Source organism: Mastacembelus armatus, chromosome 9, assembly GCF_900324485.2.
Source record: "Mastacembelus armatus chromosome 9, fMasArm1.2, whole genome shotgun sequence".
Classification (NCBI taxonomy): Eukaryota; Metazoa; Chordata; class Actinopteri; order Synbranchiformes; family Mastacembelidae; genus Mastacembelus; species Mastacembelus armatus.
In genome coordinates, this window is record NC_046641.1 from 16,226,098 (window position 1) to 16,242,919 (window position 16,822).

The 16,822-nt window shown below is 40.5% G+C and overlaps 1 protein-coding gene across 4 annotated transcripts in view; it reads right to left on the bottom strand.

The window, feature by feature from the left end:
* Positions 1–16,810, bottom strand: part of dock8 (dedicator of cytokinesis 8) — a 47,190-nt gene extending 30,380 nt beyond the window's left edge. For 3 of the 4 annotated variants that reach the window (XM_026322649.2, XM_026322648.2, XM_026322647.2), the window contains exons 1-6: positions 16,593–16,810; positions 8,664–8,763; positions 4,402–4,577; positions 4,001–4,072; positions 3,466–3,574; positions 33–242 (exon numbers count right to left, since the gene is read on the bottom strand). In XM_026322649.2, the coding sequence (XP_026178434.1) occupies positions 33–242; positions 3,466–3,574; positions 4,001–4,072; positions 4,402–4,577; positions 8,664–8,763; positions 16,593–16,645 (720 nt within the window). In that variant the 5' untranslated portion in view covers positions 16,646–16,810. Of the gene's footprint in view, positions 1–32; positions 243–3,465; positions 3,575–4,000; positions 4,073–4,401; positions 4,578–6,683; positions 6,971–8,663; positions 8,764–16,592 lie in introns of those variants that run through there. The other variant, XM_026322650.2, reaches the window with a different exon arrangement.
* Between the last annotated feature and the right edge of the window lie 12 nt (positions 16,811–16,822).

Genomic DNA, 16,822 nt, shown 5'->3' on the forward strand with positions numbered 1-16,822 from the left:
CCATTAGTATATCAGTTCTCCGTTTATCTCACCTCGTCGGGTGGTGGGTACAGAGCAAACAGCTTGGGGTGTCTGTTCCCCTGCCGTGCCTCTTGGTTGAGGCGGTCCAGCTCCTCATGACTGTTGAAAGCCAGCAGCCCCTCCACTCTCTGGTCTGGAGTTAAACTCCGCAGGTTAAAGTCAGAGGAGGTCAGCGTGCGGCCAGAGTCATCACTCAACCCTGCTAGAGTTGGAGACTTGACCTGGGGGGAATACAGAAGGACAAGGGTAAGGATAGTGTGGGGCAGGACAAAGAGCATGGGGTGAAAGAAAAGAAATGTGTGGGCAGGACAACAAAGGACGTCCAAAATAATGGGCTATTAAGGCAGGATAAACTTGTGGGGGTTATTAAGAAAAAGAATGAGTCTGTTCTTCCTCCTTCAAAATATGTGAATTGAATTTGAATAAATGGATAACCTGTAGACAAAGACAGTCTTGTGTTTTTCTGATCGAGGCCTACTTTAATATGAAGAACACAGCAGATGCTCGTGTTTATGTTCACAATACGTTACAGAAAGTTCTGTAGCATGCAGTGTATAGACAACTTCAGAAAGTTGTGTCCATTGCACCACCTTATTTAATAAAAACAAGCAGCTTTCTATTATTATAATTATGCACAGAAAAAAAAGTGTGGTATGAGTTACTTGTCACTTGTGTTATTGACAAATAGTGCATTAGCTAATCAAGTTCTGTAATTGGAGATCTCCCAGCAGGGTCATGGCCTGCCAGACAAAAATGACAGCAGTAAACGGGGCAGAGCTGATTCACCACAAAAGCCCTATTATATATTTTTAACATCTAGTGCTCTTCCAGCAACAGTGGATTGGATCTCAGTGGATAAAAAAATAACACCAGACAAAGGCAAGAGCTCAGTCTTTTCATTAACTCACTTAACCCAGCAGTGTCACATGCAAATGTATTCAAATGTGTCGCCTCAAATACCCTGGAGTAAGGTCTGAGAGGACGACTGGATTGGAATATACACATGATTTTTCAGCACTAGTCCATGGATGGATACCACCAAGCATTACAACCTGATACAAATAAATCCAAAGTGACATAAACACATCTTGATTTGAAAAATCTGAGAACTCTGTGACCCCCAGCTAGGACAAACAAAGGGAAGGGAAGGCAACAAATCCCCCTGTTTTCACCAGCTTTTAAATATTTATCACCTTGTGGCTCAAAGTCTGATGTGAAAGCATTGCATGCCTTGAATTCAGTCACAGCATCTCAAAAACACAGAATAGCTGTTTCTTTGTTTTTTTTAAATCACTGTAAACTCAATATTGTTGGGGTTTGGACTGTTGGTTGGAAAAACAAGTAATTTGAAGACGTCTCCTTGGACTCTGGAGAACAGTGGTGGGTGTTTCTGACTACCTTCTGACAATTTAGAGATTAAAGAACTAATTAGGAAAATAGCAACAGATACCCTGATAAAGAAAATATTGTTTATGCCTGCTCTATTTAACATTCCTGAAACCACTGTAATTCCTGTGTAGAAATTAAGTGTTGAAATTACGCTGTATTAAAATGAAGTGATCGGAGCATTCAGTAAGATGTCTCTCAGTCTGGAATATGGAATTACTCTGACTCTTTAGCAAGCTTCGGGACAGGGCATAACCTCACTGCTCCTATACTACATCCCACTTTGAACAGGCCCTCTTGCCACCCCTCTGTCCTTGTCGCTTTTGCTCTCATCCTTCATCAGTCTCACATCCCAGCTTTCAAACCACAGGGCAGAACTGACCGAGCTTCCACCCTGGTGAAGCTTCACCCTGTTGAGTCTCCAAGAGACCATTACATCCTGATCCCAAGGCTATTGCTAATTCAGACTGAGCCACAGAAGAGACTCATTAAGTGCTGAAGGACAACAGTGCTCTTCTTTCTTTTCTGTCACTCGCTTTCTGGCATATGGATCATGGGAAGCCCTCTGCGGTAATAAGGGCCTTTTGGTTTGGGTGATTAACCAGAACTGGCAAGGACTGGGCAACAGGAGGAGGGGTGGAGGGGGAGAGGTGGTTGGGTAACTAGCCAGAGGCTGGGAGTGGCGATGAACTGGCAAGATGGATTGGCTGGGACTGTCTGACGCTGGAAACTTTAAGATCTGGCAACTTTAAGACAAAGGAGCTAAAGCGAGGGCAATAAGAAAGGGTGGGAACCAGGCTCAAAAAAATATTAGCACAGGACTGAGGCAGGATCTGTAGTGAAAATGAGGGCTGGTGCCTTCATGTAAATGTCAGATATTGATTGATTTTTAAAATGTACAACATAGAATACAAAAGTAAATACCATAAATGTACCCACAATATCCCCTTGATTAGAGGTACTGAAGTATAATTTTCAGGTTCATTTTTTTGCAACACAGGCTGAGCAAAGTTAAAAAAGCCCAGTGCCTTGGTAAAAAGCCTGATAGGAATAACAAAACAATGTTGTGCTCACCATTAAAGCATCTCCCATCCTGGTCTCCCACCCCTCCCTCACATTTCACATTCAGTATTGTCGTCTTGCTTCCGAGCCTTGATCAGTATGGACTACAACACAGCTCTCACCAAAATGTCTACCCCTCAGCAGCACACTGGCCTGCAGTGACAGTGAAGTTGGAAAGTAGCTTTTCTTGTAGTTCTTTGGAAAAACACTTCAAAGAATAGGTTGAAATTTGGGAAGGCTCATTTGCTTTCTGCTGAGAATTAGATGAGAAGAACAATACCAAACTAGAAGCCTCCCTCTCAAAATTCCAACTACATGTTAATTAGTGAGTTATACAAGTGCTGTATTTTGAAACTCTGAACAGTCAGTCTAGCTGCCTTTCTGCTAAATTAAACTCAAGCCGCCTTCATGCAATGTTAACAAAATGGGAAGAACAGGAAAGACCCCCATTATTCCATAGTTGCACTAGCTCTAATCTGCCAGCCACACCCGACAAAAAGACAAAATGAGCTACTGTTTTGTGTTATGATGTAAAATACCACATCAAAACAGGTCTGTAGAGTTGACCAGGGCAAGACTGATGGCAGAAGAAAGAGGTAAAGAACTGTAGCAGTTTAGGGAAGTGGCATGTCACGTGGCATATGACTTGTTATAGAAAAGCTTTGAAAAAAAACGAAGTTGAATAAAAGAGTTTGTTGGGTAAGACAAAGACTCAGTAAAACTTAGGAAAGTTAAACGCAGTTTTAAATGAATTTAGAGTGTTGTATACTTCGCTTATTCCAGTGGTTTTTTTAAAGATTGAAATTAAAGCTTCAGAGAGTGATTGTGACTCTGTGTGTGTGTGTGTGTGAGAGAGAGAGAGAGAGAGAGAGAGAGAGAGAGAGAGAGAGAGAGAGAGAGAGAGGGAGAGGGAGAGGGAGAGGGAGAGGGAGAGGGAGAGAGAGAGAGAGAGAGAGAGAGAGAAAATCTATGGCTGCCTGTTTTCGTGTTCCTTACTGGTTTCTGCTGGTTTTCTGGCTGGACATCAGACTCAAAGGTCTGTTTCTGAAGGTGTGTGTGCAGGCCAGCTCGCTCTGAATACACACTCCAACCATCTCCTTGGCACCTTGACACACAAACACACACACACACACACATCAGAAAAGATTTGCATGGTTACATGTCTGTTCTTCTAATCAATCTAGATAACAACAGAAACAGGAGTATTACACAACAAGCCTGATAAATGTTTTGTTTGTGTTGTAGACAGAAACAGAGCAAGTACTACAATGCATCTGATGGGGGATCCCAGTGTATCTCAGATGTTTTGTTTCCTGTTTCACAGACACATACAATTTCTCAGACAGTTGGCAGCTATTGCACAGTGTAACACAGTGTAATAAAACATCTAAGTTCAATTTCCCAAACCCAATTTTGTCATTTTAGCATCTCTATCAAGGTATAGGTCTGAAATCAGAAAGCATGTACATTATATCCACTACACCACTGCTGACAGTCCCAAACACTCATGTTTCTGTCAGAAAATATTTACCGTCTAGAGACCACAAGCCATGGCTGGATGTAACTCTTCACACAGTCCCTTACATGGGGATCCAACTCCACTCTAAAAGGAGAGGGGCGAGGATGAGCAGGTTAAAAAGATATGTACGCAAACATGCAAACATTCATGGACGACTGAAACCTTTACATTCCTCTCTGTTCGTAATCTGGTCAAGGCGTGAGACAAGTGAATGCCCCTGAGCAAACTATGACATTGGAACAGACATTGCCAGAATAGCTTTACACTGAGTTCAGCCATACAGATAAACTCATTATAACCACGGCTATGAGCAGCAGCATTCTCCCAAACTTTTCTAGAACCAGAATTCAGTCATTTAATGCATTAAGTTGCATGGTTGGTTGGATGGTTTGCTCTGTTGTTCTGTAACCCACCCATCTTCAGGGACAGAGTGTCGAACAGTGCGACACTCCTTCTCCACCAGCTCCACTCTCAGGTCATCGTCAGGGAAGTCTCCAAGTTCTTGCATCAGGGCTGAGTCTCCACTTTGTAGCTGTGACATCAAGAACTCCTCCAGATCCAGTGGGTCCACCGCCTCATATGACTGGGGCTGAGGAATGATGGGATATCAGAGAAAAAGAAACATTGGGGTTGGAGAAGAAAAACAGATCGAGGAAAATAACAGAACACTTGACAAAATAACCAGACAGTTCAACAAATCAAAAATCTGCAGACATTAAAAGTAAATATGAATTGAAGGAAAGTATGTAAGGCATCAAAAGATCCTCAAAATTAAATATTGCAGGAGCAGCAAGAAACAAAAGAAAATAATTATTTGTAAAAAAGAAAAATTACAGGCTGATTTATTTGTTTGTACAGCTCTAATTCATATCCACAGCACTGAAAGGAAATAAAAGGAAAGGAGGTGGGACAAGCATTTTGCATGATAAATATTTTATAATACCTTATACCTGTCGAGGAACAAAAGACACAAAGAGAAACTGGAACAGACTGGCACACTGGCCTGTATCAGACAGCCAAGCATTTTTTTTTTCTTGTGAACCTATTTTTAGACAGAAACTCAGCACACACTGCAGAGCTACAGCAGATCAAAGGCAAGGCTGTGATCACTTTTATGTACAGTACAAATGGGTTGAAGTTTCCATACGAGTCTCAAAATCAGTATATACTCTTAAAATCATCAACATCAGTAATTCAACTAAACTGCACTGGTGCTCAAAGGGGAGCAATAAATTAGACTTTCATTGTTGGAAAGTACTCCCAGTGGGAAAAAAAACAAAAAAAACAAAAAAAAACCCACCAAAGAGATAACACACATCCCCTTTGTGGTGCCCGGCTGGCTATGGTTGCAAAAGTGGAACCTGCATGAAGCAGGTGTCTCTGAAAAGAGGCAGCAAAATGGGCAACACTCCCATCTGATTGCAGTCTGCAGACTGTGGATTATTTAGGCAAACCCCTCAAAGTAAGTATATATCACTACATTACATAGAAGAAGCTCCTGTAATACAAGAAAAATATCTCAACATAGTCAGTATATTCAATGTGTCATATTAAAAAGGTAAATCTGATCAAATCAAAATTTCATATGTACACTATGAGATACAGGAAGTATTTGCATAACAAGCAGGTAGTGTGTAAAGAAGGGAAAGAGAGTGTGTCTAGGGAGAGAAGAAAATTTCTTGGCCAAAGCAGCCAGAAGCATACATGTTAACAGATAATGTATACACAGGTAGATGTAACTGCATCAACATGAGTCACTGCTGTGCTCAACTTTTGAAAGGACAGCAAATTCCATTTGCCTTCAGACATGTTTTTGTACATCTATCCACCCTAAGGGATATTTCTGCTGAGTGCTCAATAGAAAACTGTACCACATTGGTGAGTATTAATGGTTACCAACCATGCAGCACAACAAGCAAAGGCGAGACACAGCCTGATGGAACAACTGTATCATTATTATTTTAAATGACAGGCCAATGCATGAAGAGATCTGAGGAAGAGGCGTCACCGTCAAAAGTGTTTCTATAGTGGTGACCTTTTCCATATGTGCATCTCTCTGGGACTCTGCCTCAGACTTCAAGCAATCATTGTAGCATAGCCACTCTTTCCTTGTTTAGTATAGAGACTCACAAAAACAAATGAATGCAAATCTATGCATGCCTGTGATCAGCGCCTGCTGCTCTGTGGAGTCATGAAAGGAGCTAGCAAGAAACTTCCTCTCCTCGTCAAATCAGCAGCCAGACTTTCTAGCAGCTTACTCACTGGAGATTATAAAGATGATGCCTTTGCAAAAATGTATGAAGATGAACTTTGTTTTTAAATGCAGGAAGCACAGGACAAAACATTTGACAAAAGTCATGAAAATGCATCAAAAAATTAAAAAGCTATTTGAAAAAAAAAAAAAAAACACCTTTTTAAAGCAATGGAATTGTGCATCAAATCATATTTGATGCTCTTTTAAATAAGATTCATCAATTTAAAAACAATATATATGTATAAGCATCACTCCTCTCAATGTATATATGCAAAAAATGAGCCGGGAGAGAAAGCAAACAAGTAGAATAGCCCTCATGACAAACAATGTTCTTCCAAAATAAAGCTACATTACAGTGGAATTGTAACATTTAATCGAAGCATATGAATAATTTCATTTTAGTAAATGACAGCTGCGCTCGTACAGAAGCTGTAGACTTACCGTGATGAAATCTGCACCACAAAAAGGAAGTGTACAAAATGGCGCTCTCCGGATATGGGAACCTAGAGTGTACACCTACCAACGGTGAATGTGTTTTGTTGAGTTTAAACAAAAACGCAGTGCACAGATCCTCCCTGAATTGATCCTCATACTTCTAGAAACTGAAAATTCCTGCAGGCCTGAGACAAAAACCAATTAGCATTAACAAAAGAGGCATCCAACGTTAATGAACGTTAATGTTTAAGTTCATCCTCACTGTTCACAAAACGTTTTGACAACAGTTAAGGGCGTTAAAGCAAAATGGCAAGAGGCTTAGTGTTGAAAGAAACCACAGCACATTGAAGGAAGTGACATCAACAAGGCATCCCTTCATCCGCTAGTGTTTCAGCAGACAGGAACAGAAACCACAGATACACATGTGCATCAGCTTATATACACACACACACACAAGTGGTCCACGCATTCACAGTCCTTTCTCTTAATCTTTCAGTTTTTTTTATATTAAACCAAACATCGATCAGTCAACATTCGTCATCAGGCTCTAAAAGCAGCTGCAGAGTAAGAGAGGGAGAATTGTGACAAGCAACACAGTGGTCCCCATCACAGTTGCAACAGCAAACATCCCTCACTCAACAAACATCTCTCTCTCATCCGTATGTTAGACGTGACTGCTGAATAATGAGAAAATATCATCCCGGAGATTATGGTATTAAAACCCCTCTCCTGCAGCCCAAATCCAGCCATATTAAAGATTTGCCAGTGTAAGCTGCAAGGTACGCACGCGAGTCCCATCCAGCGCCTGTCAGTAGCCAGGGTACTGACCCATTTCCCAAACAGGTTAGACATTAACCACGTTGCATGCTACATTCTGGGTTAGAATGGATGGTCTAAAGACTCCTCCTCAAACCCTGTTAGCTCACAATCTCAAGGATAACACTGGGAAAGTATCAAAGGGCTTCAGCTCAGTCAGTCATGCACACAGATATGTCATGAGACTTTCTGTCTTTCCCTCACATTTCATATGTTCATATATTTCATATATTCACATTTCTTCCGCCCTACATTTCTCTCATTGAAAGTTTTTGCAGACTTAAAGAGGAATATATGAATCAGGAAGGTACAGGCAGAGGAAGAGGTTCAGAGGGTACCACAGAGACTAAGCGGTAAGTGGGAAATAAATCCGTGCAACGGATTATTGTGCATCAATCTGTCTGTTTGCTTAAGAGAGCAGAATCACTCTTTGCTAAGCTTCAACTAAAGAGGCAAGAAAACAACCAAACCCAAGCTGTAACAAAGAACAGAGGCAGTGTCAGAAATATGTTAAGCCATGACTGGGTTCTCATCTCATCTTTTGTAACAGGAAGAAGTACTCTTCCTAAAAATACTCAGCTGCCTGCAGAAATGCAGACAGTTGTAAAACTAGTAAGTTATGTTGCAACAGAAAGTCAGACGTCCTCAGTGCTAATGACTGTAAAGTGGTTGTGAAGAATGCACGTTTATAGGTCTTAAGCGGTATAAGCACAAAGCTATGCTGCACCAGAGGAAACCACTCCGCTGACCTTCTGGTCACAGTATGAACTTCTCTTCAACTAGTATTGCATCACTAGTATTAGCGGTTCAAGGTGTAATATGTATAGTGATCTATTTGCAGAAATGTAATCTAGTATTTATAAATACATAGCCATTAGTGTGTAATCACCTGAAAATACCAACTACTGTATTTTCTTAATCTTAGAATCAGCCTTTTAAATCTACATGGCGTGCAGGTCTCCTTTTACAGAAGCAGCCATGTTGCACCACCATGTTTCTGTGGTAGCCCAGAAGGGACAAAAATATCTGGTATTGCAGCCACTGTAACTAGTGGCACAATTACACACTGTAAGTTAATCAAAGATACATTTCCTGGATAGTGAGATAATTGCCTGCTGCACCACATTCCAAATGCTAAGCTAAGGTATAATTTTATAAACAGAAACTCACCACAGTGAGGCACACTGAGGCTGAAGCGTTGGAGTTAGTTCTGCTGTGATATAAGCCATAGTTCCCACCAAACTGTCGCCTGATCTCTGCAGAGGAGTGCCTGGAATAAAACATGCAAACAAAAATCATTACTACACCAATATTTATATTTCATTTGACAGAGACGTGCAGTGAAAATATCCATAACGTCTGTTCATTCCACCAACATGCACACGGTTTATCTTGCAACAGAAATTCCACCATTGTTCCAGTCCCATTAGTTTGAATTGGCCAGTCATGATGATTCCATTGAAACTATTGTTCCCTCTCTACAGAAGCAGAAGCTAGCTGTGTAAAGGCTTTGTCATGCTGGCAGCCATACAGGCAGTGTAATAAAATGGTGTCCTGAGTTAAGGGTCACATAGAGCAGGAAATCAACATGACATAGAAATGAAGTAGAATTCACATATTTGGGGTAGGAGGGGTTGGTGTATGTGTGTTTATGTTTGCCTGTAGCACTCTCCAAAAGGAAGGGAGAAAAGAGAATCACAAGAACAGAGCCAGTGTCCCAATTTGTTACACGCATTTCATTTCCATGTGACGCAAAGCTAATGCACTGTCTGTGTCTTTGTAATTAATCGACCATATCACTGGAACCCACCAAACCACGCACAATAAGGGCTTTATTCTTTGCAGCTCAATGATGAAAGGCCAGTTTTACGTGTATACGAGCATGCATGCTTAGTATTTGTGCAAATATAAGCTTTGTTTGTTAAGTCAAAATTTCTCATATTTGTATGCATTTTTGTGTGTGCATATGCCAGAAAGAGTTTATTGCAACATTACTGCATGAGTTAGAGGGCCAAGACTTAAGCAAATGGGTCACATTCCCAACTGCTTTCCCTCTGGTCAATCACACTGGTTCATTAAATCCCCACGGCCATTGTTACGACAGCCCTGTAACTCATTACCACCACAAACACCAATGCAATGGAGGAATGCATCACGTCAAAACCACTGAGGCTGCAGAGTCACTAAGCATGAGAAATCTGTAAGACAGCAAACAGCAGCAAACAGCATGCAAACCACTGTAAACTAATACTGATGTTTTGCAGAAACACTGTATGACCAAGACAGCTCACTTTTTAAGAATCAAGAAAAGCTGGATGACATTTTATGGTCTCGGGCATTTCTGACCCTTTTATTTTTAAAGGCTTTGATTTTCCCCTCCTTCCTGTCAATCAAATAACATCCTGAGTCAATACAATAGCTACAAGCCAGAGAAGGATCAGTAGACACATGTACACAATGGCCAGCAGAATAGAACCATTTGATTTAAACACACAATCGGAAAAGAAACATGAAATATGTAAAAAATAAAATATAAATAAATAATTATTTATTGTACATAATGTAATCAATCACAGAAATAAATGGCTGTAAATGGCACAAAAGTCACAAAAAGCATCAATACACTGATGTGCTTGCTGTTTTCCACATGAATCACCACTCGGACAGGTACGCATGTCCATATTAACTTGGATTCTTTTATCACCAGCAACAACAGCGATGTTGCACAATTCTTACTTAAGACAAAGTCACTTCTAACCTACATGATTTAAAACATATTTTTGAACCTCACTGACTTCAAAAAGTAGCCTGCAGCCTAATGTGGCACATGTAACATACAAATATACCCGAAGGCTGCTCAGTACACCCACAATAATCCATTACTGCCCACGAAGAAGGTTGTTGAGAGGAATACTGTTTGCAGATTGGACAGTGAATGTAAAGGGATCTCATATGTACAGCCCACCTTGCCCCCACTCATTAACCAACTTAAGTCTCTTCACACACCCATTTTTTACACTATTAGGAATATGCTAAGTTACTCTCCTTGCAGTGCAATGTATTAAATCCCATAAGCCAGCAGAGCTTAAAAGGGCTGTAGATAAAAAAAAATAAAGCTCCAGAAAGTTTAAAGTCAACACAAGTAGAGACACTCCTCATAAGTCTACCTCCTCAGGAGTCCAGAGAGGAGGAAAAAAAACAGTTCTGCCTCTGACACCACCTCTTTGGTCAGATTGGTTGTAGCATGTTTCGTATTGAAATGAGAATGTGCTGCTGCTGATACGTATGTGACTCTGACGTTAGAAATAGCTCCTTTGGCTAGATTAAACATCCAATAAGCAAGAACAAGAACTAGGGTAGTGTTTACAAAGGCAGCCTTTGCAAGACAACAAGGAAAAAAAATCTGAGCAAATAACAATGAAACAAGAGAGCCAATGATTGTCTGATAGGAGTACTGAGCTTGTAACCAAAGCAATTTATACCCTGTAAAGTCTTGTCATAACTTGACTTCTAAGAAAACATGCCCTACCCTGTGTTCAGACTGAGGCCATAACTACTCCAATAGTAATATACCCTCCCTGTATACATTTCATTGTTTTTATAGAGACAAAGATCGTGCATAGAAACCCATACTATTACAGAAAAAACATATATATATGTGTTGCATATACACACATATTCTCACACACATGCACATCGCTTGCTTGCACACAATGACACACATCTGGGACCGGTCTATAAAAAGACCAGGCAAGTAAAACAGTAATCAGCTCTTGCCAGCAGAGCCAAGCAGGCATTATTTTACCACTAGTAGACAAACAGCTTGTCACAGCAGACAGCATCTGCCATTCTCTTTAATAAGTCTGTGCCTAAACATAAAATCTCTAAGCTGTTCTTGTCAGAAAGGTTTTTCAGACCCTGGATTTAGAAAAAAGTAACAACAAAAGCAGCTTCTTTGCCTAGCAGAAAATTATGCCTTGATTATAACTTTTTACAGAAATCAAAAAGTCGCAATGACTAAAAAAAGCAATAAATACAATCAGCCCAGTCCACCACTAGGGACAAACACATGACTCAACAATATCTGGAGTACTTTTAGCTGACAGGACACAATCGTGAATAAAGGTGTGACCGTTTGAGCAGAGAGAGTTCAGAATAGCAGTTAGAACACCTCTAAGAGGTGTCTGTAAGAAAAAAGGTCTGAGATCTCGGAGAATGACTGCTGTGGCTTTTCCCCTAGAGGCATATTTCAAAATTGTGAATTCTTTGACTTTGTCATCCTAAATTAAAATGTGAGTGGAGCCCGCATCAGTTAATCAGATGAAGCTGCAACTCCAGTGAGCCAAGCAGAAGGCACTCCAAAAAATCTTTAATGCACAATTCAAATGAAAAAGCTAAGTGTGTGTCCATAAGCACTCCCTTTTTCTCATTCCCTATAGACACTCAATAGTTTGGTTTTAAAACACAAGACAATTAGTTAATATTTTCGACAGGTGTTGAATTTCAGTATATTATAAAGTGTCTAAATTCAGAAATTCAAATAAAATAGCAGACAGTAAATGTGGTGCACTGTATGGGTTAATAGGGAGTGATTTTAGACACAGTGTAAACAATATATTATATTTTAGGACTCAATCCCATTTTACCATGATAATTCATAATAAAGTTACAGTCAGAAAGAAACTGTCATCCGCTGGCAGTGCAGCTACTGTTTTCACATTATCATCTTCTATCATCATCACATAATGTACACCTCAATAATGAGTAGCTAAGCCATGATTTCACAATAAGGCTGGAGAAAGGAATGTACTGTAATCTGACCACTAACCCGCTGTGTGTACTGTATATGTATTATGGTATCCAGGTTACCACAGTGCCCGTGGACTCGTCTGATTTCCTGTATAACCTGATATCTCGGAATAAGACGAATTCTTGTGTGCAAGTACATATAGTGAATGTTGCCATAGAGTCCTGGAGCTCAAGTCACACCAAAGAAGATCAATTGCAAAATGTCACATAATCCTCCCTCTTTGGGACAGAACATCTGAACTGCTATGAACAAGTAGTTCAGGAGAAAAAGCATTCTCCGAGCTGAAAACAAAGCCTAATGACAATAATTTCCAGTTGTGTCTCTTTTTTCATGAGATATAATTAGAAGAGATAATCAACACTGATGACGATGGCGCTCTGAAATAGCTGCTCCCAGGGAGTGAAGGCACAGCCAGAAGTACAACTGACAGTAAAATCAGGCTATAAATCAGAGCCGATGACAGATTAGGCACACCGATTTAACACACGCAGACTCAGCACATTTTTCTGAACTATTATCCTGTTCTTTGTTAGTAAAACAGCTGAATTATATCATAAACCATATTGTGCACATTATAACAATGCCTGTATTGGATATTTTTTGGATGATTGATTACCTGTTTCATTCATTAGTATATATGATAAAACTGAGAGACTGATTAACCAGACTTTCTTTCCTGATTATTATGATTCCCTTCACAAATCAATAGTAATGATATTCTTATAAGATAAATGTAAACAGCATCACACCTAACCAAAGACTGAAGAGAAGGAGTTAGTCAAAAACCTCACTGCACCAATCACACTGCACTTTGGAGAAGGCACAGCTAAAACATTAACATGTGACAGTTTGAATTAATTAAAAGAAAACATCAATTTGGATGTGTGAACCATCTCTGTGCAACAATATTCTCATAACCACTGATCTTGCTCACTCTCTCTCTCGCTGTGCTAATGAGCTCAGATATCACAATCTCTTATGCAAATATACTGAGAGAGGACAAAAGAGCAAAAAGTTTTATCATTAATCAGAATAAAATTACTTTTGTTAAAGCAGCTTTGTAGGTGACCCCCATTATTTCAAGTATTTATGAGCTGTCAAACAGGTCTTTAATCTGTCACTAGTACTTTTACACTTCAAGACACAGAGCCCTCTATTGGAACTAATAGATAGTAGTACTGGTTCTATCATCCTGTGGTGTAAATGTGTACCTGCACAAAAGCTAGGTGTTTTCTAAAAGGTGTTAAATACTTACACCTAGATTGGGAAACCTACTCCAGAAAGCAAATGTGATATTATTTAACTTCTATAGGAAGAGGAAGGCTCCTTCTGGTTACGTCATTCTGTCAAAAGCAGGCCTGTGCTCGTTGTGTGTGCATATGGTGTGTTCCCGTCAGCACTTCTGTAATCACTGGCCAAGCACTGAGTCTGGCTCTAAAACTGCAATATCACTGCTAGTCATGACTATAATTCAGATAATACCACCCGTCTATAACCAAATCTGAATAAAATTCTTCTCTGTACTATCTATGTTTACTCCTCGTGATGTGATTCCAACCAATCACGCTGCTGAGCCTGACAGTCTACAGTCTCTATCATCACCATCATTATTATCAAGTCAACGCACTAGAGGAGGGTGGCTCCTAGAGCGTTATAGTCTAAAAAAACATCTCCCCCCTACCAGAAGTCTTTCCCCCTTCATTTGGACCACAGAGCAAAGACAGGAAAACAGAGAGTGGTGTGGTGGACATGACAAGGGGAGGAAAGCAAGGAAAGCAGACCAAAGGGATGGCCCCACTGTGTGTCTCATACTATCATATGTCTCCAGACTTAATGGGCCTTACTGCTATCAGCATCATCACAGCTCAGCTTCCTGTCAAAGAGAAGCATGCACAAACACAGCAGTCAATTGGCTCCAAGCAAGAAAAAGTGACAGAGGAAAACTTCTAGAGTCTGAAGGCTTTAACCACAAGGTGAGCAATTTATCAAAACTGTTTTGAGAGTTGTTTTGACACCATGCTCATCCCATAACTCAATGGCTTAACAGATGTCTTTAACCAGAGCGGTAGCCCAAAGGAAACCAGATGCAACTTAATCCGGTTCCCCCTGTCACTTAAAAGTATTTAACAAAAGAGGCCCCACTTTCACAGCTGTCCTCACACCTGTTACTGCCTGCTAGTAAGTAACATCATGTTCAGTGCTAGAATAGTACCTTTTCTACTTTTGAACACTTCACTATACTACCATGCTAATAGCTTGGATTCTCATACATCTTTTCCGTTCCCCTTTTTAGGTTTTTATGAAGAAACATATATTTCCTGATTAAAAACTGCCATTGAGCAAAAGGCGAAGTGAAACCACAGTGAGCCACAGTGTGAACATCATGGAGGATTTCCTTCACAGTCCATCCTGACAGAAAGCCCAACAGAGGGACTACATGAGGACATGAAGGATGGAGGCAGATAAATGCAGATACATTTCTTCCTTAACCCCGATGTAACTAACGCACCGTTGGAAACACCAATACAGGTTATACTAGCTCGCACGGCAATGAACATGTTTTTCAGCCAGCTATTTATTGCTTACTTGAGTTTCAGCTCATGACCACTGTTCCTCTTGGTCATGTGGTGTGTTTATGTCTGGCTTTTGTTGCCATTATTTCATGAGTTGTTATATTTTTGCAGTGTTTTTGGCAAAGGCACCCACAATGTAAGTCACATATTGTCTCTCTGGCACTGCACATATCAGGGTCTACTGGGCTTTTGAGACACTGACCATGTGATCACAATATCTGAGTCTGGCCAGGGACCTTTGTTGTCCCTGTTGTCTTTCCACTCAGTTTCTGTCCCTTCTCCACTGTCGTCATAGAGGAAAAATGTTTAAAACATGCAGATTAAAAGTACCAATTGTCTTATCTCTTTTATAGCTTTAACTTCTTGACCTAAAAAATGTCCCAACCCTGGGTCTGTTTCTCTTACTTACTGACACTATTTTGTGGTATGTGCAGTGCATTGAATCACAGCCTAGAACTGAAGAACAAGCTGAAATGTTACTTTCATAGATCTGGTATATAATTTATTCAGTGTTGCTGGGTCAATATAAAAAATGTTTCAAAAGCATTTCCACACTGCAACTGATAAAAGACTGAGCAAAGGCTGCAAGCGAGTTTAAGACTATGAATCTAGACACATAACATTGCTTTGGTACAGAACAGCATCTTCTAACCAGCCTCTCTGCTGGCTCATCACTGGATTCAGACTGTGACCCAAGATCTTTCACATCCCTGAGCAGCTGAGCTCAGCTCTGCACAGCACAGCAAATATCCATGGTTTTTCTTTGCTGTTAAAAACAAGAATATACTGCGGTGATGGACAAAGGATTTTGGCTCTCACATACACACACAGAGGGGAAAAAAAACGATAGAAGGCTTTGGACTAGAGCTGTATCAAAATAATATAAATTAGATAAACTAGATGAGTCAAATTATCTAAAATTGACTGAAAACAGTAAAAGTAACAGTTTGCAACATCACCAGCCACTGTCCTAAGTTTCACCAAAGCTAAACTCTGTTGCCTTACATTTACACTTGCCTTACCCACTTCCACAGACTGAATGAAGACCAGTGCCCCATTAAACTGCTGCAGGATTAGGTCCTGAGCAGAAAATGAACAGGCCACTCAGTTTGACTGGACTAGCACTGTAATGTATGTAAAATATGCCTGTGCTGCTAAGCATAGGATGTGTCAGTGTATTTGTTTTAATGAGGAGGCATGGCTCACAAAAGACTTCCATGTGCATACTTCCTCCACACCTGGCCAGAGTCACAGCAGGAACTATGACCACATCCCTCCTCATTTATAGAAGCACTATGGCCGATCAGACCGTGCACAACACAGGAAATCATATTAGAAACACTAGATATAGAATCAGCATCCTCATCCAAAGGAAATGGCACACAGAGGACACATATTAGTCAGCTTCAAGTAGAAAGTTCACAAATTTATGCAAATAATGATCCTAAAAGAGAAACTAGTGTATTCATGATTATTACAAAAAGGTTGTGTAAATGATTATGAGAAATGTTGCTGTTTGTTGTCCTCCGGGCTGCTTTTTTTTCCGGGACAGGGTGAACTAACCTGCAGCATTAACATTCACAACATGTGGCTGCCTGCTCCAACACTCAGGACATAAATCCCTCCCCATATTTCAGGGGAGACACCGAGAGTTCCCATTCACTCCTAAAACAAACCAACCTGACACCAAAACAACCACAGGAGACTTGTTTTTACCTGTTGATTTTCAGAGCGAAAGCCCGTCGCTCTGCGCTGCCCAGAGAAGCCATACGCGAGTCTGAAGTCCAGGTCAGCGGCGCTGGCTTTGGTGTTTTCCTGCGCACTCGCCGCCTCGCTGTCACCGACGCACCGCTTCTTCTCCTAACTACGGCTCAACTGTCATGCCAGCACCGATCTTTGGTTGTGGCGGCAGCGACTATTACTGGGTGTAAACTTCCGCGTATGAT